At 49.7% G+C, this 21,680-nt stretch overlaps 1 protein-coding gene across 1 annotated transcript in view; it reads left to right on the top strand.

The window, feature by feature from the left end:
• The window catches only part of LOC145349238 (autophagy-related protein 16-1-like), an 84,958-nt gene that overhangs the window by 61,978 nt on the left and 1,300 nt on the right, over nt 1-21,680 (top strand). Inside the window, exons 12-17 of the mRNA XM_080197711.1 lie at nt 2,388-2,459; nt 4,585-4,705; nt 9,291-9,396; nt 13,455-13,604; nt 14,187-14,234; nt 21,231-21,332. Coding sequence (XP_080053837.1) covers nt 2,388-2,459; nt 4,585-4,705; nt 9,291-9,396; nt 13,455-13,604; nt 14,187-14,234; nt 21,231-21,332 — 599 coding nt within the window. The remainder of the gene's footprint in view (nt 1-2,387; nt 2,460-4,584; nt 4,706-9,290; nt 9,397-13,454; nt 13,605-14,186; nt 14,235-21,230; nt 21,333-21,680) is intronic.

The following is a 21,680-nucleotide window of genomic DNA, read 5'->3' as shown; positions in this document are numbered from 1 at the left end:
CTAGTCGCCACACTCCGGCGCCTGTTCGGGTACACTGAGGGAGAATTCAGCATGGCCAATGCACCCAACCAGCACGTCTTTTGGACTGTGGGAGGAAACCAGAGTACCCGGAGAAAACCCACGCAGACATTGGGAGAATGTGCAGACTCCACACAGACAGTGACCCAAGCCAGGAATGGAACTTGGATCCCTGGCGCTGTGTAGCAGCAGTACTGTGCCACTGTGATTCCCCCTGAAGTATTGGAACTTTCTCCAACTGGAATATTTATGGAATATAAATCTCAAACCCATGCACCCGTTGCAATCTCATGATCAGAAGGACAAAAACCAAGAGGCAGCCAACAGCACAGGGTCAGGCAGCAAGGGGTTAATTCGGACATCTAGCCCAAACAGTGACTCATCCAAAGGGTCTGGACATTGGGAGAGACCATTGGTAACTTCATCGCAGTGTTAATGTAAACCTACTTGTAACACTCATGAATAAACTTCAAAATTTTAATCAAGAACTAGGGGGTTGAGTTTCACTAAAAGGGGACTCCCATTTAAGACGGAGATAAGGAGGAATTTCTTCCCTCCGACTGTGATTAGTGTTTGAAATTCTCTCCCTCAGAGAGCAGTGGGGGCTGTGGGCCACGGAGTTAGACAGAGTTCTTGATTGAGGGAGCCGAGAGGGCACAGCCTCAAAATACGGGGGAGTCAACTTAGAACAGAGTTGAGGAGGAACTTCTTCTCCCAGAGGGTGGTGAACCTTTGGAGTTCTCTGCCCGTTGAAGCAGTGGAGGCTACCTCGTTAAATATGTTTAAGTCACGGGTAGATAGATTTTTGACAAATAAGGGAATTAAGGGTTATGGGGAGCAGGTGGGTAGGTGGAACTGAACCCCAATCAGATCAGCCATGATCTTATTGAATGGCGGGGCAGGCTCGAAGGGCTAGATGGCCGACTCCTGCTCCTATTTCTCATGTTCTTATGAGAGTTATGGGGGACTGATTGGAAAATGGTGATAAGGTAACAATCAGATCAGTCACGATCGTATTGTACGGCAGAGCAAGCCTAAGGGGCCGAATGGCCTACTCCTGCTCTTAGTCGTTATGATCTTAAGTTCACCCACTGCCAAGTACTGAAGTGTAGGGAGAACGTCAGGGGCTCTCTCATTGGGAAACAGCTTGTCGAATGGAGAAGAAGCTGGAATGTTTCCTTGCCTGTTTTAACCAGTCTACCTGTAACACCAAGAATGTTTCAATAGTTTTTTGAATTGATTCTTGGAATGGGACAGTCGCTAAAGAGGTTGGAATTTAGTGCCCGTGTAGCATGAGTGATTTGCTCCTCAGGGCAAGTCAGGAAAAATGGGCCGAATGGCCTCCCACTGTGCTGTACCTTTCTATGATTCTGATCCTCAATTTCCCATTGAGAAGTGTAGTTGGGTGGCACGGTAGCACAGTGGGTTAGCACCGCTGCTTCACAGCTCCAGGGACCTGGGTTCGATTCCCGGCTCGGGTCACTGTCTGTCTGGAGGTTGCACATTCTCCTCATGTCTGCGTGGGTTTCCTCCGGGTGCTCCGGTTTCCTCCCACAGTCCAAAGATGTGCGGGTTAGGTTGATTGGCCATGTTAAAAATTACCCCTTAGTGTCCCGGGATGCGTAAGCTAGAGGGATTAGTGGGTAAAATGTGTAGGGATGTGGGGGTAGGGTCTGGGTGGCATTGTGGTTGGTGCAGACTCGATGGGCTGAAGGGCCTCTTTCTGCACTGTAGGGTTCTATGTTTCTATGAAGCGGTGGTGAGCTGCCTTTTTGAGCGGCTGCAGTCCATGTGGTGTAGGCACACCCACAGTGCTGTTAGGGAGGGAGTTCCAGGATTTTGACCTAGCGACAGTGAAGGAACGGCCGATATATTTCCAAGTCAGGATGGTGAGTGATTTGGAGAGGAACCTCTAAGCGATGGTGTTCCCATGTATCTACGGCCCTTGTCCACCTAGATGGCAGTGGTTGTGGGTTTGGAAGGTGCTGTCTGAGGAACCTTGGTGAGTTGCTGCAGTGGTTGTCGTAGATGGTACACACTGTGCATTGATGGTGGAGGGAGTGAATGTTTGTAGATGTGGTGCCAATCAACCGGGGCTGCTTAGGCCTGGATAGAGTTGAGCTTCTCGTGTGTTGTTGGGAGCTGCACCCATCCAGGCAAGTGGAGGGTATTCCATCACACTCCTTACTTGCATCTTGTAGACGGTGGACAGACTTTGGGGAGTCCGGAGGTGAGTGACTCGCTGCTAAATTTCCAGCCCCTGGCCTGCTCTGGTAGCCACAATATTTATGACACATCAGGGATAGGTTTTGAAAATCAGATCCTCAATTAATCTGCCTTTTTGCCTTTCCCCCCTGGGTGCTGTGTAGGGCGTGCAGCTCCTTGCAGGATCGTACGATAACACGGCCCGCTTGTGGAGTCTGAGGAGCTGTGAGCTGAAGGTACGTCCAATCAGCTGTGTTTGAACATTGTCAGCTTGTCTGTTCCCCGGACAATTAACATCAGAGCAAAAAGAGAGACTTTGCATTTATATAGCACCTTTCCCATCCTCAGGGAAGCATTTCCCAACCAACAGAGTTTCTCTTGAAGCTTAGTCAATGTGGGGCGGCACGGTGGTGAGCACTCACGGTGCCAGGAACCCGGGATGGATTCCCGGCTTGGGTCACTGTCTGTGCGGAGTCTGCACATTCTCCCCGTGTCTGCGTGGGTTTCCTCCGGGTGCTCTGGTTTCCTCCCGCAGTGGGGGTTTGATGGATTGGCCATGATAAATTGCCCCTCAGTATCAGGGAGATTGGCTAGGGTAAATGCATGGGGATAATGGGATTGTGGTTGGTTCAGACTTGATGGGCCAAATGGCCTCCTTTTGCACAGTAGGATTCTATGATTCTCTGTCTGTGTGGGTTTGCTCTGGGTGCTGCGGTTTCCTCCCTGGCTGGGTGTGTTGGTCATGCTAAATTCTTCCTCAGTGCACCCAATCAGGTGCCCGAGTGTGGCGATGAGGGGATTTTCACAGTAACTTCATTGCAGTGTTAATGTAAGCCTACTTTTGATAAATAAGTATTTTTTAAAACTGACTGTCATGATGTAGGAAACTCAGCAGCCAATTTGCACAGCAAGCTCCCACAAACAGCGCTACATTCATAAAGAGATCGGGGAGGCAGTGGTGTAGTGTCATTGTCACTGGACTTGTAAACTCCAGAGGCACAGGGTGATGCTCTGGGGACCCGGGTTCCAATCCCACCATGGCAGATGGTGAAACTGGAAACCAATAAAAATCTGGAGTTAAAAGCCTGAGGGTGACCATGAAACCATTGTCAATTGTAAAAACCCATCTGGTTCACTGATGTCCCTTGAGAGAAGGAAACCTACCGTCCTTCCCCATGTGCCGGACAATTTTCATTTATATAGCAACCTTACCGTAGCCAAATCTCTCAAGGTGCATCATGGGAATGGTCATCAAAAACAATTTGTCACCCGAGCAGCATGAGTGAGTTATTCGGACAAATGACCCAAAGCCTGACCAAAGAAGCAGGTTTTAAGAGAGAGGAGAGTGAGGGGGAGAGGCTGAGGAGGAAGTTCCGGAACTCGGGTACGCAGGCAGCCAAAGACACAAAGCCTGGCTGCAATTTCGGGAGTGACTAAAATTCAATTCTTTTTTGTTAATGAGTGGTAATTGTATTTATTGGAACAACACTCCATTAGAATTGCGTTTTATTCAGTTTGTTAATAGTTTAGTTCATCCGTTCACTGTTGGTTCGATAATTAAATTGTTAATTATTGATTTTAGGGAGAGTGCCAGGGATTTATTTTGTGTTTAACCACTAGAGGTTGCTGAAGAGCAGGTCACACCACTTCACACACACTCGTTACAGATTATAGGGTCAGGTACTCCTCTTTGTGTTTCGGTGTCAGTTCTCAGAGTGGGGGGGAGTCTACCTCTGCTTTATTACAATGACTAGTTCAGTGACAGTACCACTGCAGCACTGGCTCCTTCCATCTCAATGAACGATTTTGAGTTCCTTCAGGCTGAGAGCGATCTGGGACTGTTGGATTTAACAGCGCAGTAATAATCTGCCAGTCACGTATCCAGTTATTCCAGAGCAGAGGTTAACAAACTATACAGTAATAAAGTTAAATGGGTTTTGTTTTAAAAAGTAGTTTATTTATTAGTCACAAGTAGGCTTAACACTGCAATGAAGTTACTGTGAAAACGCTCCAGTCGCCAGAAGCTACAGTGGTTAATACTGCTGCCTCACAGTACCAGGGATCCAGGTTTGATTCCTGGTTTGGATCACTGTCTGAGTGGAGACTGCATGTTCTCCCCGTGCCTGCGTGGGTTTCTTCCGGGTGCGCCGGTTTCCTCCCGCAGTCTGAAAGATGTGCTGGTTGGGTGGATTGGCCCTGCTAAATTCCCCCTCAGTGTACCCGAACAGAGTCTCGGTCCAGATGCTATTTAATTGAGTTTCCTCGTCCCTCCCTTCTGTGTTTTGATTCCATTCCAGATTTCTGTGTTTAACAATTTGTGTGGGGTTTTTTTCCTCATCCTACTTCCTATTTTCTATCCAGTGCGCTTTGTCAGGTCACAGTGCAAAAGTCACAGCGGCAAAGTTCAAGTCTTATTATCGAGAAGCTGTAACAGGAAGTCATGATAGAACAATCCGGATCTGGGATCTGAACAAAACTGCCTGTGAGTAAGTTCCCATGGTTCCAATAAATTGTTAACCAGAAAGGGTGAGAATGTTCTTCATCCTGCACCACAAACAAATTTTCTCAGTTCTCACCTTGGCTCTGACCTTCTGCACCTATTTTATGGCTAACACGAGGGGACATAGCTTTAAATTGAGGGGTGGTAATTATAGGACGGATGTCAAGAGGTAGGTTCTTTACTCAGAGGGTAGTAAGGGCGTGGAATGCCCTGCCTGCAGCAGTTGTGGACTCGCCAACTTTAAGGGTGTTCGAATGGTCAGTGGATAGGCATATGGATAACATTGGAATAGTTTAGGTTAGAGGGTCATTAGATTGGTTCCACTGGTCAGCGCAACATCGCGGGCCGAAGGGCCTGTCATGCGCTGGAATGTTCTATGTTGTATTTCTCACCTCTCTCACTGGGGGGTCTCATCACTTTTCAGCTCTTGAGCTCCACTTGTTTCAGCTTTCTCTTCTCTTCTTCCTCCCCGGAACCCCACATCCCCTGCCTCTCCTCCCCCTTCCCAAATCCCTTCACCCTCTGACCCCTTCCTCCACCCCCACTGTTATATTCCTCATAGTCAGTGATTTAAGAAACTGAAGCCACTCTTAAAGTGGAATAGATTTATTCACGGAGTGAAACTTTGTAGGTATTTCCCTCCCACCTCCACCCCATTTCTCTGTCAGTAAATGTCTCTACATGTGCTCAAGTAGCAATCATTCCTATCCGCCTGTATGTACTTAACCTCTACACTCACACCTTTCATCTCCCCTTCATTCCCTTTGCCTCTCCTCCCTCCTTCCCTCTCTCCTCCACCTCCCATCTCTTCCCAGTCACCCTTCTCACTCTCCCCTTCTTCCTTTTATCTCTCACACTTCCCCTTCTCTCTCTCATCCTCTCGTTTAATTCATCTGTTTTCCTTTGCAACCTCTTCATAACTTACTTTCCTACCCGTCTTTTCATCATCAGTAAATTTAGCAACCAAACCTTTGGTCCCTTTGTCTGAGTCATTGATGTAAGTTGTAAATGGTTAATGCCTCAGCGCTGACCCCTGTGGCGCTCCACTCATTACATTGTGCCAATCCAAAAATGACCCATTTATGCCTACCCTCCATTTCCTGTTACGGTGGCATAATGGCTAGCACTGCCGCCTCACAGGGACCCAGGTTTGATTTCCTGCTTGGGTCATTGTCTGTGCGGGGTCTGCGCATTCTCCCCGTGTCTGCGTGGGTTTCCTCTGGGTGCTCTGATTTCCTCCCACAGTCTGAAAGATGTGCTGGTTTATGTGCATGGCCGAACAGATGCCGGAGTGTGGCACCTGGGGGACTTTCACAGTAACTTCGTTGCAGTGTTGACGTAAGCCTACTTGTGGCGTTAATAAATAAATTTTAAATTTTTAAGAGTGGCTCGCTAGAACCATCACAGACCGAGTTGGCTGAATCCTAAAGCCCTATACCTCCATGCTAACACACTTGCCCTTGCCAAGCCATGTCCCCCACCCACCAAACTTTACCTGTACCCCCTCCATGCCAACTCACCTGGTATTGTTGGGCATGGAGGGGGTACATGGCTTGACAGTTCCTTGACAGTTTTGACACTTCCTGGACAACCTTGACAACTGGACAGTTCCAATAAGTTTGTACATAAGAAGTGCACAATCATGTTCACATTTAAATAATCCCAAAGAGTGCTCTCTCTCTCCCTTACTTCTCCTGAGGGGTAACTGGGCAATTCAGATGAATCCACCAGTGCCTCTACTTTCTCAGAAGACTAAGGAAGTTTGGCATGTCAGCTACGACTCTCACCAACTTTTACAGAAGCACGATAGAAAGCATTCTTTCTGGTTGTATCACAGCTTGGTCTGGGCTCCTGCTCTGCCCAAGACCGCAAGAAATTACAAAAGGTCATGAATGTAGCCCAATCCATCACACAAACCAGCCTCCCATCCATTGACCCTGTCTACACCTCTCACTGGCTTGGCAAAGCAGCCAGCATAATCAAGGACCCCACTCCCCCCGGACATTCTCTCTTCCGCCCTCTTCCATCGGGAGAAAGATACAAAAGTCTGAGGTCACGTGCCAACCAACTCGAGAACAGCTTCTTCCCTGCTGCTGTCAGACTTTTGAATGGACCTACCTCGCATTAAGTTGACCTTTCTCTACACCCTAGCTATGACTGTGACACTACATTTTGCACTCTCTCCTTTCCTTCTCTATGAATGGTATGCTTTGTCTGTATAGCACGCAAGAAACAATACTTCTGTTATGTTAATACATATGATAATATCAAATCAAATCAATAAATTTTGACCTCCTCTTTCTTGTTCTGATCCACCCATTCCGGATTTCACGTTCCTGCTTTTCTAACTTCCACATCCGTGGAACCAGCTGGTGGTTTGAATTGAAAGCTGATTCGCACGCGCATGAACTCTGGCCTGACTCCAGCCCCACCCCACAAAGATGGGAAGTGCCGGGTTCCGAGGTGGGGCTTAGAGTTTTCCATCATTTCTGACCTTTTTGCCATGGCTGTGCACCCCATCACCATGGTGAAAATCTGGGCCTGACTGTCTACCTTTATATTTCGAACCAGCTTCCTCTCATACTCTAATTTCTCCTTCTTTGTTAATTTTTTAGTCATTCTTGCTGTTCTTTCTTTCAGGGGAGGCGATGGACTGGTGGAATTATCGCTGGACTATTAATCCAGACACTCAGCCAATGTTCTGGGGACCCGGGTTCGAATCCCACCACGGCAATATGGTGGAATTTGAATTCAATAAAAAATATCCGGAATTAAGAATCTACTGATGACCGTGAAACTATTGTCGATTGTCGGAAAAACCCATCTGGTTCACTAATGCCCTTTAGAGAAGGAAATCTGCTGTCCTTACCCGATCTGGCCTACATGTGACTTCAGAGCCACAGCCACAACTACCCTCAGGCAACCAGAATGGGCAATAAATGCTGACCCAGCCAGCAACGCCCATGTCCCACGAATATATAAAAAAATCCTCTGACCTGTCACTCATCTTTGCATAGCTTATATGCTTTTTCTTTCAATTTGAAACTGTCTTTATTTCCTAAATTAGCCACAGATGGTAATCCTTCCCTTAGATACACCCTTAACCATCATTAAGAGTCAACCACATTGCTGTGGCTCTGGAGTCACATGTAGGCCAGACCGGGTAAGGACGGCAGATTTCCTTCCCTAAAGGACATTAGTGAACCAGATGGTTCAACAATGGTTTCATGGTCATCAGTAGATTCTTAATTCCAGATATTTTTTATTGAATTCAAATTCCACCTTCCGCTGTGGTGGGATTCGAACCTGGATTCTCAGAGCTTTTCCCTGGGTCTTGGGATCACTAGCCCAGTGGCAATACCACGACTGCCTCCTTTGTCATTGAGTATTGAAGTCCTGGGACAGAATTTTCCCATCCTGCCCGCCATGGGAATCGTAGCGGGCAGGACAGGACCACACAAAGACCAGTTGATCTCGGGCGGGATTTTCCGGCTTTGGGGAGAGGGTGGCCGGAAAACCCTGTCTCCGGTCTTTGTCATTCTCTCGCCATGTCTCTGTAACGGTTATCAAATCTACATATTTATTTCTATTTTGCAATTCATCTGTTTGTTATGAATGCTACCTACAATCAGATTTATTCATTTATTAGTGTCATAAGTAGGCTTACATTAACGGTGCAATGAAGTTATTGTGAAATTCCCCTAGTCGCCACACTCCAGTGCCTGTTCGGGTACACTGAGGGAGAATTTAGCTAATACACCTAACCGACACGTCTTTCAGACTGTGTGAGGAAACTTGGAGTACCCAGAGGAAACCCACGCAGACACGGGGAGAATGTGCGAACTGTGACCGAAGCTGGGAATCGAACCGAGGTCCCTGATGCAGTGAGGCAACAGTGTTAACACTGTTCTACTGTGCCACCCACATAGGGAGCCTCCGTGTGTGTGTGTGTGTGTGTGTGTCAGTGTGTGTGCCTGCGTGTGTGCTTGTCTGTGTGTGTGTGTGTGTGCCTGTGTGTGTGTATGTCTGTGTATGTGCTTGTCTGTGCGTGAGCGTTTGTGTGTCTGTGTATGTGTGCGTGCGCGCGCCTCTGTGTGTGTGTGTGTGTGTGTGTGCGCGCGCGCGCGTAGACTTCACTGAACAATACAATGAGTTAGAGAGGTTGAATGGCCCCCTCTTGTTAATCACTTAGTCCCAGATATCCATCAATTTTACAGGTAAATTAATAATCCAACACCTTTTGTCGGTCACAATTAGATTTGAGTTTAGGACACGCTGTCAGGAATTCAATACCTTGTACATAAATCATTTAAACTTTCTCATAAGATTACAGCTTGCTGCCTGGTGTATATTACCCCGGAGTGGAGAAGTGCTAATGCATTCCAGCCTTTCCCAGGGAAATGATTTATATTCCGTGGGATTAATTTTGAAGGTTTCATTCTCAGGGCTGCCGATAACTCAGGCGTGATTGCAGCCTCCTGGGTTTGAGTGTGTTTGAGGTGAGAGTCTGAATCCAATGTGGAGGTTTCTTTTCTGATCAATCTGTTTCTCCTTCCTGTTGTACCAGGTGTCAACTCAATCGCAGTCCTCTCTCGCTGCAGTGACATCGTTTGTTCAGATTCCTTCATCATCAGTGGCCACTTTGACCAGAAAATACGCCTGTGGGATTCCAGGTAAGGTGCTTTGGCGAGGGTCTCGGTTTGGAAGGCTCTCTGGGTCTGGGAGGTCTCTGGGCTGGCGAGGGTACCTGGGTTGGCAAGGGTCTCTTGATTGGTGAGGATTTCTGGGTTGGCGAGGGTCTCTGAGTTTGGGAGGGTCTCTGGATGCGAGAGTCCCTGGGTTGGCAAGGGTCTCTGGATTGGTGAGGATTTCTGGGTTGGCGAGGGTCTCTGGGTTTGGGAGGGTCTCTGGAGGCGAGAGTCCCTGGGTTGGCAAGGGTCTCTGGATTGGTGAGGATTTCTGGATTTGGGAGGGTCTCTGGAGGCGAGGGTCTCTGGGTTGGCGAGGGTCTCTGGGTTGGCGAGGGTCTCTGGGTTGGTGAGGGTCTCTGGGTTGGCGAGGGTCTCTGGGTTTGGGAGAGTCTCTGAGGTTGGCGAGGGTCGCTGGGTTTGGAAGGGTTTCTGGGTTTGGGAGGGTGTCTGGGCTGGTGAGGGTCTCTGTGTTTGGGAGGGTCTCTGGGCTGGTGAGGGTCTCTGGAAGCAAGGGTCCCTGGGTTGGCGAGGCATCACTGAATGGAACAGATTGAGGAAAAACTCATCCAAGTTCAACGCCCTGTAATGAGGAATGAACTTATATTTCTGTGGCACCTTTTGCACCCATTCAGAATGCCCCAAAGTGCTTCACACCCACTTAAGATTCATAATCATAGTCATAGAGGTTTACAGCATGGAAACAGGCCCTTCGGCCCAACTTGTCCATGCCTCCCTTTTTAAACCCCTAACCTAATCCCAATTGCCTGTATTTGGCCTGTATCTCTCTGTACTCATTTTACTGATATAACTGTCTAAGTGCTTTTTAAAAGGTAGAGTTGTACCTGCCTCTACTTGACTTGAATCCACAAACTTCTCGCTCCGAGGAAAGAGTGCAAGTCGCTGAGGCACAGCTCAACACAGGCCTATTCTTTCAGTGGTTAGCACTGCAGCCTCACAGCATCAGGGACCCGGCTTTAGGTCACTGTCTGTGTGGAGTCTGCACGTTCTCCCCGTGTCTGCATGGGTTTCCTCCAGGTGCTCCGGTTTCCCCCCACAGTCCGAACGATGTGCGGGTTAGGAGGATTGGCCGTGCTAAGTTGACCCTTAGTGTCATGGGGATTAGCAGATTAAATGTGTGGGGTTGCGGGAATAGGACCTAGGTGGGATTGCGGTTGGTACAGATTCGATGGGCCAAATGGCCTCCTTCTGTACACTGTGGGTACTCTATGATCCCTGTCCTTGGTGTTTTCCACCTCCCTTGCCTTCACTTTCTCGGCTCTTGAAACTAGTTTCATCCTAAATGTTCTGCGGTCCCCAATTTCTTAATACTTACCCCCCAACCTCCCTCCCCTCCACCCCCACCCCTAGTGGGGTTAGACAGGGTAGAATCAGAATGTTCCTGATAGTGGGGGGGTCACAGTTTGAGGATAAGGGGATAAACCTTTCAGAACTGAGGTGAGGAGAAATTTCTTCACCCAGAGGGTGGTGAATGTGTGGAATTCACTCCCACAGAAAGTAGTTGAGGTCAAAACGTTGTCTGATTTCAAGAAGAAATTAGATATCGCCCTTGGGGCCTAAAGGGGTCGAGGGATTTGGGGGAAGAGGGGGGAGATCAGGATATTGAATTCGATGATCGGCCACGATCATAATGAATGGGGGAGCAGGCTCGAAGGGCTGAATGGCCTCCTCCAAGACCAAAGGGAATTGGAGCCAGGCCACTCTGCAGTCCTGGCCTGCTCACCAGATGGCTACTAGAAGATTCTGCCTGCGGGAGGACTCCACTCTCTGGGGTGATCGCTCACTCTCAGCTCCCTCAAGCCAGGTGACTCTCTGCCGCTATGTTGTTGTCTGAAGGAGGCAGATACCACGTGGTGGGACAGGTTTGAGGGGCTGAATGGTTCCCAAGCTGTCAAGTGTCACCTCGCTCTGTGTCTGCTGACATCAGAAACACCTGAATTTTCCCCACAATGGAGACACCTACCTTTGTCCCTGAAATTACTGGGCAAAATTCTGTATAGTCCTGCTGGTGGGTTTGTGATTTGGGGGGGTTGGTGGGGGGGGGGAGCTCTCATCTGCCCTGACCCCTCTCTGCAATCTTCCAGTGGGCCAGGCAAGGTCTTAGCCCAATTATTGACCACTGAAAGACAACTTTCTATCCAGCCTCGATTCTCAGGCTGTTAGGGGGAGTTCAGGGGCAGAAGGAAAGCTCACAAAGAATCTATCAGCGGCACTGTGGGGGCTCCCCCACTCCCCTCCCAAAAGTTTAAAGTTAATTTATTTATTAGTGTCTCAAGTAGGCTTACATTAACACTGCAATGAAGTTACTGTGAAAATCCCCGAGTCGCCACACTCCGGCGCCTGATGTGCCGCAAGAGATATGGTCCCTGCAGGTGCTCCCTTCCTTACAACTTCTCCACCAACCCCTCCACCTGCCTTCCCAACCTCGCCTCCCTGGGCCTTACCCTCCCTTTCCTCCCCCCAGGCCTCGCCTCCCAGGACAGAGATGAAGGGTTTGTCACAGGGAGAGAGATTGAACAGTTTAGGGCTATCCTGTCTGGAGTTTAGAAGAATGAGGGGAGATCAAATTGAGGTTTACAAGATGATAAAAGGTCTGGATAAAATAGGCATGGAGCAGATACTTCCTCTTGTGGGACATTCAAGGACAAAAGGTCATAGTCTTGAGATAAGGGACAGCAAATTTGAAACAGAGTTGAGGAGAAACTACTTTTCCCAAAGGGTTGTGAATTTGTGGAATTCGCAACCCCAAAGTGCGGTGGATGCTGGGACAGTGAGTCAATTTAAGGAGGAGATAGACAGATGTTTAATTGGTAATGGGTTGAAGGGTTATGAGGAGAAGGCAGGAAAATGGGGATGAGAAGCATATCAGCCATGATCAAATGGCAGAGCGGACTAGATGGGCCGAATGGCCTAATTCTGCTCCTATATCTTATGCACTTATGATGTGGAGATTCATTCTGGTGTTGGACTCGGGTGGGCACGGTAAGAATTCTCACAACACCAGGTTAAAGTCCAACAGGTTTATTCGGAATCACGAACTTTCAGAGCACTGCTCCTTCACCAAGTGAGTCACTCATCACCCACCTGATGAAGGAGCAGCGCTCCGAAAGCTCGTGATTCCGAATAATCCTGTTGGACTTTAACCTGGTGTTGTGAGAATTCTTATTATGAACTTATGACAGACAGTCTGGGGACCGATGGTGACTTTTAAGGGGCGTCTTGGTTAGGATGGGAATGGAGGGATACGGTTCCTGGAAGGATAAAGGCTTTAGTTCAGTCGGGCAGCAGGGTCGGTGCAGGCTAGGAGAGCCGAAGGGTCTGTTCCTGTGCTGTAATTTTCTTTGACCGCTTGCAGTCCCAGTCCCGTCCACTGCGGCTTCTGGCAGCAGTGAGCAGTAAGAAGTCTCACAACACCAGGTTAGAGTCCAACAGGTTTATTTGGTAGCAAACACCACTAGCTTTCGGGGCTCTGCCCCTTCGTCAGGTGAGTGGGGAGTTGTCTCAGTGAGTAGTGGCGGTTCTGCCTCCAGCCAGTTAACACTTACTGGGGTGGGAAATGGCTGTGAGACTGGCAGTATCTGTGGTTCCCCCGCGGGCTCCTCCGACCGTGGGAAGGGAAACCTCACCATTATAAACTTCCTGATTTCAGATTTGAAAATCCTGTGCCCTTGTTTTCAAATCTCCCCATGACTTTGTCTTCCTCCCTATCCCCGGAATCTCCTCCGGCCCCACAACCCTCCGAGATCTCTGCTCTCCTCAAAAGTCTGCCTTCTTGAGCATTCCTGATTGTAATCGCTCCCCGAGGTCTGGAATTCCCTCCCCGACCCCCTCCACCTCGCTCGCTCCAACTTTAAGATGCTCTGTCAAGTCAAGCTCTTGGACCCAGCTTCTGGTCACTTGTCCCAATATCTCCTCAGGTGACAGGGTGTCACGTTGCGTTCGATTGTCCTTCCCGTGTGACGTGGTGGTTCACTGTGTTGGTGGCGCCACTTAGCCAGAAGTTGTTGTTTGTCACTCCGTAGGGCGGGGCTGAAGACCAGCGAGATCCCACTACAGGGGAAGGTGACATCCTTGGACATTAACTCGGACCGGACCCAGCTGCTCAGCTGCTCCAGGGATGACCTGCTGAATGTGACAGACCTGCGCATGAACGAGACGAGGCTGGAACTCAGGTACGGTGGGGAGCGGCAAGGCCAGGAACTATCTGACCTTCCCATTCCGCTGATGCGTCAGGAGATTTATTGAAATGAACAACCTGGAGGTTTTGCCCTGCGTGTCGTATGGAAAGAGATTGAGCAGTTTCGTCCCACAGTCTCTGGAATTTAGAAGAATGAGAGGAGATCAAAATGAGGTATAGACGATGATGAAAGGTCTGGATAAAGTAGACGTGGAGCGGATGCTTCCTCTTGTGGGACATTCTAGAACGAGAGGTTTTAGGATAAGGGGCAACAAATTTAAAACAGATTCGAGGAGAAACTACTTCTCCCAAAGGGTTGTGAATCTGTGGAATTCGCTGCCCCAAAGTGTGATGGGTGCTGGGACAGCGAGTAAATTTAAGAAGGAGTGCAAACGGACTTTCTTAGCCCTCAGAGGCAGAAGTCCCTTCCCCAGAATCCTTTTATTGACAATTCCAACACAGTGCTCGTAGTTTGCAGTCGACCCTTGGAGTGTGCCAGAGGAACTGACACTCCTGTTTAAGTGCAAAGTAAAGTCTCCCTGATTGAAGTCCTCACAACCTTTCCTGTGTATTCCAGAGCTGAAGGGTTTAAGTGCGGAGCTGATTGGACCAAGGCGATTTTCAGGTGAGTCTCCATGCTGCGTTGCAAGCGGCGCGAGTGCTGATGTGTCCTGCGTCTCGCTGTTCGTGCAATGCCATCGGACAGCCATTGTGTAAAAAAATGTCAGCCAGAGCTGTCCTGTCCTGAAGAAGGATGTTACTGCGAGCGGGCAGAGCAGAGAGGCAGAGCTGTCTACAATCCCAACGCTGAGGGAATGTGGAGAAAGTTTAGCTTGCACTCACTCATTGAAAGATGTTATATTCGGATAGCGCCTTCAGGGTGGAAAATCGTAGACCTCTATAAAATAATGAGGGGCATAGACAAGGTAGATAGTTTTTCCCAAAGGTAGAGGAGCCTAAAACTAGAGGGCGTAGGTTTAAGGTGAGAGGGAAGAGATACAAAAGTGGGACAATTTTTTTACACAGAGGGTGTGGAATGTCTGGAATAAGCTGCCAGAGGTAGTAGTAGAGGTGGGTACGATTTTATCTTTTAAAAAGCATTTAGATAGCTAATGGGTACAATAGGTAGAGAGGGATATGGGCCAAATGTGGGCAATTGGGATTAGCTTAGGGGTTTTAAAAAAAAGGGGGCAGCATGGACAAGTTGGGCCGAAGGGCCTGTTTCCATGCTACAAACCTCTATGGCTCTGACTCTGCAGTGCAGGAGGAGGCTATTTGCCCCATCAACTCTGCACCAACTCTGGGCATCTTACCCAAGCCCTATACCTGTAACTCCACATATTTACCCCGCTAATCCCCCTAATCTGCACATCTTTGGACTCTAAGGGGCACCTTAGCACAGTGAATCATCCTAACCCACACATCTGGGTCCCTGGTGCTGCGAGGCACAGTGGTTATCTCTGCTGCCTCACAGCGCCACGGACCCAGGTTCAGTTCTGGCCTTGGGTGACTGTCAGTGTGGAATTTGCACATTCTCCCCGTGTCTGCGTGGGTTTTGTCTGGGTGCTCCGGTTTCCTCCCACACCCCAAAGATGTGCGGGTTAGGTTGATTGGCCGTGCTAAATTGACCCTAGAGTGGGAGGGGGCGGGGGAGGGTCGGTTAGCAGGGTAAATGTGTGAGGTTATGGGGAATAGGGTCTGGGTGGGGGATTGTTGTCGGTACAGACTTGATGGGCCAAATGGCCTCCTCCTGTATTGTAGGGATTCGATGACTTATGGAGGAAACCGGAGCACCCAGAGGGAACCCAGGCAGACAGAGAGAGAATGTGAAAACTCCGCACAGACAGTGACCCACGCCGGGAATCGAACCCGGGTCTCTGGCGCTGTGAGGCAGCAGTGCTAACCCACTGTGCCACCATCAATTGCTTTCAGCCATTGAAGTGTAGTCACTGTTGTAATGTAGAAAACGCAGCAGCCAATTCGTGCACAGATCCCACATGAGACAACGCCAGATAATCTGTTTCCATAAGATTGATTCAAGGCCAGAGGAGGTTCCCTCTTCCATTTAGAAATAGTGCCATAGGATAGAACAAAGAGAACTACAGCACAGGAACAGGCCCTTCGGCCCTCCGAGCCTGGGCCAATGCCCTAAATAAAATGAAATAAACCCTTTTGCCCTTACTCGGTCCGTATCCCTCTATACCCTCCCTGTTCATGTACCTGTCCAGGTGCCCCTGAAATGTTGCTAATGTTCCTGCTTCCACCACCCCCTCTGGCAGCGCGTTCCAGGCACCCACCCCTCTCTGTGTGAAAAACCTCCCCCGCACATCCCCCTTAAACTTTCCCCCTCTCACCTTGAACCTGTGTCCCCCACCCCACCCCAACCATTTCCACCCTGGGAAAAAAACCCTCTCACTATCCACCCTATCTGTCTGTGCCTGTCATCATTTTGCACATGTCTAATCAGGTCTCCCCCTCAGCCTCCGTCTTTCCAGTGAACGTAATCCTAGTTTAATCTGGATAGTCAGAAGCTTTTTCCCCAGGGTGGAAGAGTCAATTACTAGGGGTCATAGGTTTAAGGTGCGAGGGGCAAGGTTTGAAGGAGATGTACGAGGCAGATGTTTTACACAGAGGGTGGTGGGTGTCTGGAACTCATTGCCGGGAGGGTATTGGAAGGGATACGGTAGTGAGTTTTAAGGGGCATCTTGATAAGTACATGAGTAGGATGGGAATAGAGGGATACGGTCCTCGGAAGGGTAGGGGGTTTTAGTTCAGTCGGGCAGCATGGTCGGTGCAGGCTTGGAGGGCCGAAGGGCCTGTTCCTGTGCTGGAATTTTCTTTGCTCTTTTATTCAACCTCTCCTCAGAGCCAGCACCCTCGAGACCAGGCAACATCCTGGTGAACCTTCTCTGCACTCTCTCCAAAGCTTCCACATCCTTCCGGTAGTGTGGTGACCAGAACTGCACGCAATACTCCAAATACGGCCTAACCAAGGTTTTATTTCGCTGCAATGTGATTTCCCAACTCCTGTACTCAGTGCCCTGGCTGATGAAGACAAGCTTGCCGTATGCCTTCTTAATCACCTTGGCAACCTGTGTTACCACTTTTGTGGAACTGTGGACCTGTACGCCCAGATCCCTCTGTATGTTAATGTTCCTCAGGACTCTGCCATTTACAGTATAATTCACACCTAAATTTAATCCTCCAAAATGCATCACCTCACATTTGTCCAGATTAAATTCCATCTGCCATTTCTGTGCCCCAGTCTCTGATCTATCTCTATCCTGTTGTATCCTCTGACAATCCCCAGCACTATCAGCAACTCCACCAATCTTCCTGTCATCCGCAAACTTACTAATGCGGATAACACAAAGAAGGTGGACAGGGCCTTGATCTAACATCTCAGCTTCAGACCTTCTATAGTGCTGCACCCCATTAGCACTGCACCTCTGACAGTGCGGCACTCCCTCAGCACTGACCCTCTGACAGCGCGGCACTCCCTCAGCACTGACCCTCTGACAGTGCAGCACTCCCTCAGCACTGACCCTCTGACAGTGCGGCACTCCCTCAGCACTGACCCTCTGACAGTGCGGCACTCCCTCAGCACTGACCCTCTGACAGTGCGGCACTCCCTCAGCACTGACCCTCTGACAGTGCGGCACTCCCTCAGCACTGACCCTCTGACAGTGCGGCACTCCCTCAGCACTGACCCTCTGACAGTGCGGCACTCCCTCAGCACTGACCCTCTGACAGTGCGGCACTCCCTCAGCACTGACCCTCTGACAGTGCGGCACTCCCTCAGCACTGACCCTCTGACAGTGCGGCACTCCCTCAGCACTGACCCTCTGACAGTGCGGCACTCCCTCATTACTGACCCTCTGACAGTGCGGCACTCCCTCAGCACTGACCCTCTGACAGTGCGGCGCTCCCTCAGCACTGACCCTCTGACAGTGCGGCGCTCCCTCAGCACCGACCCTCTGACAGTGCGGCACTCCCTCAGCACCGACCCTCTGACAGTGCGGCACTCCCTCAGCACCGACCCTCTGACAGTGCGGCACTCCCTCAGCACCGACCCTCTGACAGTGCGGCACTCCCTCAGCACTGACCCTCTGACAGTGCGACACTCCCTCAGCACCGACCCTCTGACAGTGCGGCACTCCCTCAGCACTGACCCTCTGACAGTGCCTCACTCTGAATCTTGGTGAGTTGCTGCAATGTATCTTGTAGTTGGTACACACGGCTGCCTCTGTGCACCAGTGGTGGAGGGATTGAATATTTAAAATGTTGGATGCGGTGCCAATCAAGTGGGGTTGCTTAGTCCTGGATGGTGTTGAGTTTCTTAAGTGTTGTTGGGAGCTGCACCCACCCAGGTAAATGGAGACGATTCCATCACACTCCTGACTTGTGCCTTGTAGATGGTGGACAGACTTTGGTAAGTCAGGAGGGTGAGTTACTCACCGCACGGTTACAACCGTGTGAAATACAAGTCAAAGTCAGTCCCTTGAGCCTGCTCTGATACCCAATCAGGTCATTGCTGACATGTTTTGTATTTCGAGTCCCACACCCCCATCTAAACCTGATGACCTTAAGAGTCTCGTTACGCTGGGAAATCTATCTAACTTTGCCTTAAAAATATTGAGTGATATCCTCCTCCCAACCCCCCGTCTCCCCCCACCCTGGTCAACACATCCACCGCCTCCTGAGGCAGAGACTCCCAAAGATGCACAACCCTCAGAGAGAGAAGATTTCTCCTTGTCTGTGTCCCCAACAGGTGAACCCCAATTTTAAAACTGTGCCCCGAGTTCTGGACTCCCCCACAAAAGGGAACACACTTTTCATGTCCACCTTGTCAAGATGTTTTTCAGGATCTTAGATCCTTCAATTCCCAGCCTGTGTCCTGTAGTCACATCGTTTATATAGCTGGTTCCAGTTCAGTTTTTGGTCGATGGCATTAAAGTTTAGTTGTTGGTGTCACAAGTAAGCTTACGTTAACGCTGCAATGAAGTTACTGTGAAAATCCCCTCTCTGGCTCCTGTTCGGGTACACTGAGGGAGAATTTAGCACGGCCAGTGCACCCTAACCAGCACGTCTTTCGGACTGTGGGAGGAAACCAGAGCACCCGAAGGAAACCCACGCAGACACGGGGAGAATGTGCAGACTCCGCACAGACAGTCACCCAAGCCGGGGATCGAACCCTGGCAGCGTGAGGCAGCAGCGCTAACCACTGTGCACCTACTGCCCATGGTAACCCCCGGGATGTTGATAGTGGGAGAGTCACTGAGGGTAACACCATTGATTGTCAAGGGGAGGTGGGATAGTTCCTGTTTTGTCGGAGATGGTGATGGTCTGGCACTTGCCCGGTGCGAGCGTTACTTTTGTGACTTGTTTGTGGACGCTCGAAGCTTGCAGTGATACTTTCAGTAATTTGTGGAATTAATTTGTGGCAGCTTTCCCAGGCCACTGCTACATAATGTGTCAGTGAACTTTTCCTCACCAGAGTAACCATCCCCTTTATTCAAAAACCCTGCTAAAGAGATGTGCGGAAATTGGGTTTGGAGTTTGCAAATTCAATTCACCATTTACAGCGATGGCGTGAGGCCAGTTTTCATCCATTTGGCTCCTGTTCTGGGTCCCTGAGGAAAAGCAAAATGGTTTAACTGTGACTGCGCAAGTGGTTTACAGCGCTGACTCACGCTGCCCCCTCACTCTGTTTTCCCAAGTCTTCCTGGACTTTGCCAATTCCCTCCAAGAATTCCAGGTGACTGCCCGTGTTGGTCTGCACGTTCTCCCCGTGCCTGCATGGGTTTCCTCCATTTTAGTTTATTTTATTTGTTAGTGCCACAAGTAAACTTACATTAACACCGCAATGAAGTTACTGTGAAAATCCCCGAGACGCCACACCCCAGTGCCTGTTCGGGCACACTGAGGGAGAACTTAGCACGGCCAATGCGCCTCACCAGCACGTCTTTCAGATTGTGGGAGGAAACAGAGCACCCAGAGGAAACCCACGCAGACATGGGGAGAATGTGCAGACTCCGAATAGACAGGGACCCGAGACGAGACTCGAACCCAAGCCCCTGAAGCTGCGAGGCAGCAGTGCTAACCACTGTGCCGCTCCGGTTTACTTCCACAGTCCAAAGATAGCGCCATAGAGGTTTACAGCTTGGAAACAGGCCCTTCAGCCCAACTTGTCCATGCTGCCCCTTTCTTTTTTAAAACCCCTAAACTAATCCCAATTGCCCGCATTTAGCCCATATCCCACCATACCCGTCGTACCCATGTAACTATGTAAATGCTTTTAAAAAGACAAAATTGTACCTCCCTCTACTACTATCTCTGGCAGTTTGTTCCAGACACTCACCACCCTCTGTGTGAAAACATTGCCCCTCTGGACACTTTTGTATCTCTCCTCTCTCACCTTAAACCTATGCCCCTCTAGTTTTAGACTCCCCTACCTTTGGGAAAAGATATTGACTATCTAGCTGAGCTGTGCCCCGCATTATTTTATAGACTTCTTAAAGATTGATGGGCCGAATGGTCTCCTTCTGTACCGTAGGGATTCCAACATCCTATGAATTCCCGGGAGCATTCTGAGGAATTGGAGATTAATCTCCAGGACGTGGCTAGCAGCAGAAACACCCGGGTGAAAAATCCTGCACACACACACATCTATCGATTGTTACTCTGCTTTACTAATCTTCAACATAAAACTACCAGAGAGGGAGAGAGGCTGTCTGAGCAATGGCCAATTCAACCGGGGAACAGAGAGCCAGAGCTCGGTTCTGGTGGTCGGGAGATAGAGGAGATTTATTTAGGAATTCGCAGGGGGTCAGGTTAGAATGATTGATGGGCTTGTTTCCCCCTCGGGGTCACGGGGGAATCTCCCAAAGAGGAACAGGGAAGGAGGTTCCTCTGGGCTGAAGAGGGTTGGGGGAATGGGGGGGAGCACAGCAACACTGTGGAAAGGGAACTGATAGTCATCGAGTTGCTTATGTTGTCACAAGAGGCCACTCAGCCCATTGAGTTCATGCTGCCTCTCTGCAGAGTAACTCTGCTCCGTTAGTTCCATCGAGCCCATCCAGTTTCTTTTTGAAATCATTCATCGTCTCTGCTTCCATCCCCCTCGTGGGCAGCGAGTTCCAGCTCATTCCCACTGGCTGTGTACAAACACCCTCCCTCACATTCCCCCGTATCTCTCCCTCAAAATATTAAACCTGTCTCCCCACCGAGCCCCTGCGCCATCAGCCAATAGGAACAGCTTGTCTCTGCCTCCCTCACCCAATCCTGTCATTATCTTGTCCCCCTCGATCAAATCTCCCCTCACTCTCCATCACTCCAAGGACAACAACACTAACCCCTCCGACCCCAACCCCCCCGACCCCAACCCCTCCAACCCCAACCCCTCCAACCCCAACCTCCCCGACCCCAACCTCTCCAACCCCAACTGCTGTGTGACTCATTGACCCTGAGGCAAGCCCATATAAAGGTGAAGGATGTTGCCGTGAGATGGAGGCGGGTGTTTGTACTTGGAAAATCGTTTTAATTTAAGCAGTGAAAAGCCCCTGTCCACACTGCAGGGTGGGGAAGGCGGTAATGGATTTGTCTTTTCCTGTGTTTTCAGTCCGGATGGGTGCTACGCTGTTGTTGGATCCTGTGACGGAGTTCTCTACGTCTGGGACACCCTCACTGGGAAGTTAGAGACGTCCTTGGTTGGGCAGCACAGGTACGTGGAGAGAGTGTTCCGACTTCCAATGGGGATCCTCCACTTCTGAGGGTGAAATTAATTCCCAACCAAAACAGCCACATCTCCCACTGACTCGATGCCTTCAAGACCGGAAACCGTGAAGAATCATGAAGTAGAACAAGTTGTGTTTCTGCAGCACCTTTGGGACATCCCAAACTCTTACAACCTTTGACCCATTGGGCAAGGTTTCCCAGTCCTGCTTGTCCCCAAAGCGTAAAATCCCGCCCGGGGTCAATGAATCATAGAATCAGAGGGAGGCCATTCGGCCCATCGAGTCTGCACCAACCTCAACCCCCTATCCCCTCCCTCCCTATATTTGTCCAGCTA

Source organism: Carcharhinus amblyrhynchos, chromosome 10 (assembly GCF_965287045.1).
Source record: "Carcharhinus amblyrhynchos chromosome 10, sCarAmb.v2.hapA, whole genome shotgun sequence".
In the NCBI taxonomy this organism is placed as follows: Eukaryota; Metazoa; Chordata; class Chondrichthyes; order Carcharhiniformes; family Carcharhinidae; genus Carcharhinus; species Carcharhinus amblyrhynchos.
This window is presented reverse-complemented; position numbering and strand designations above follow the sequence as displayed.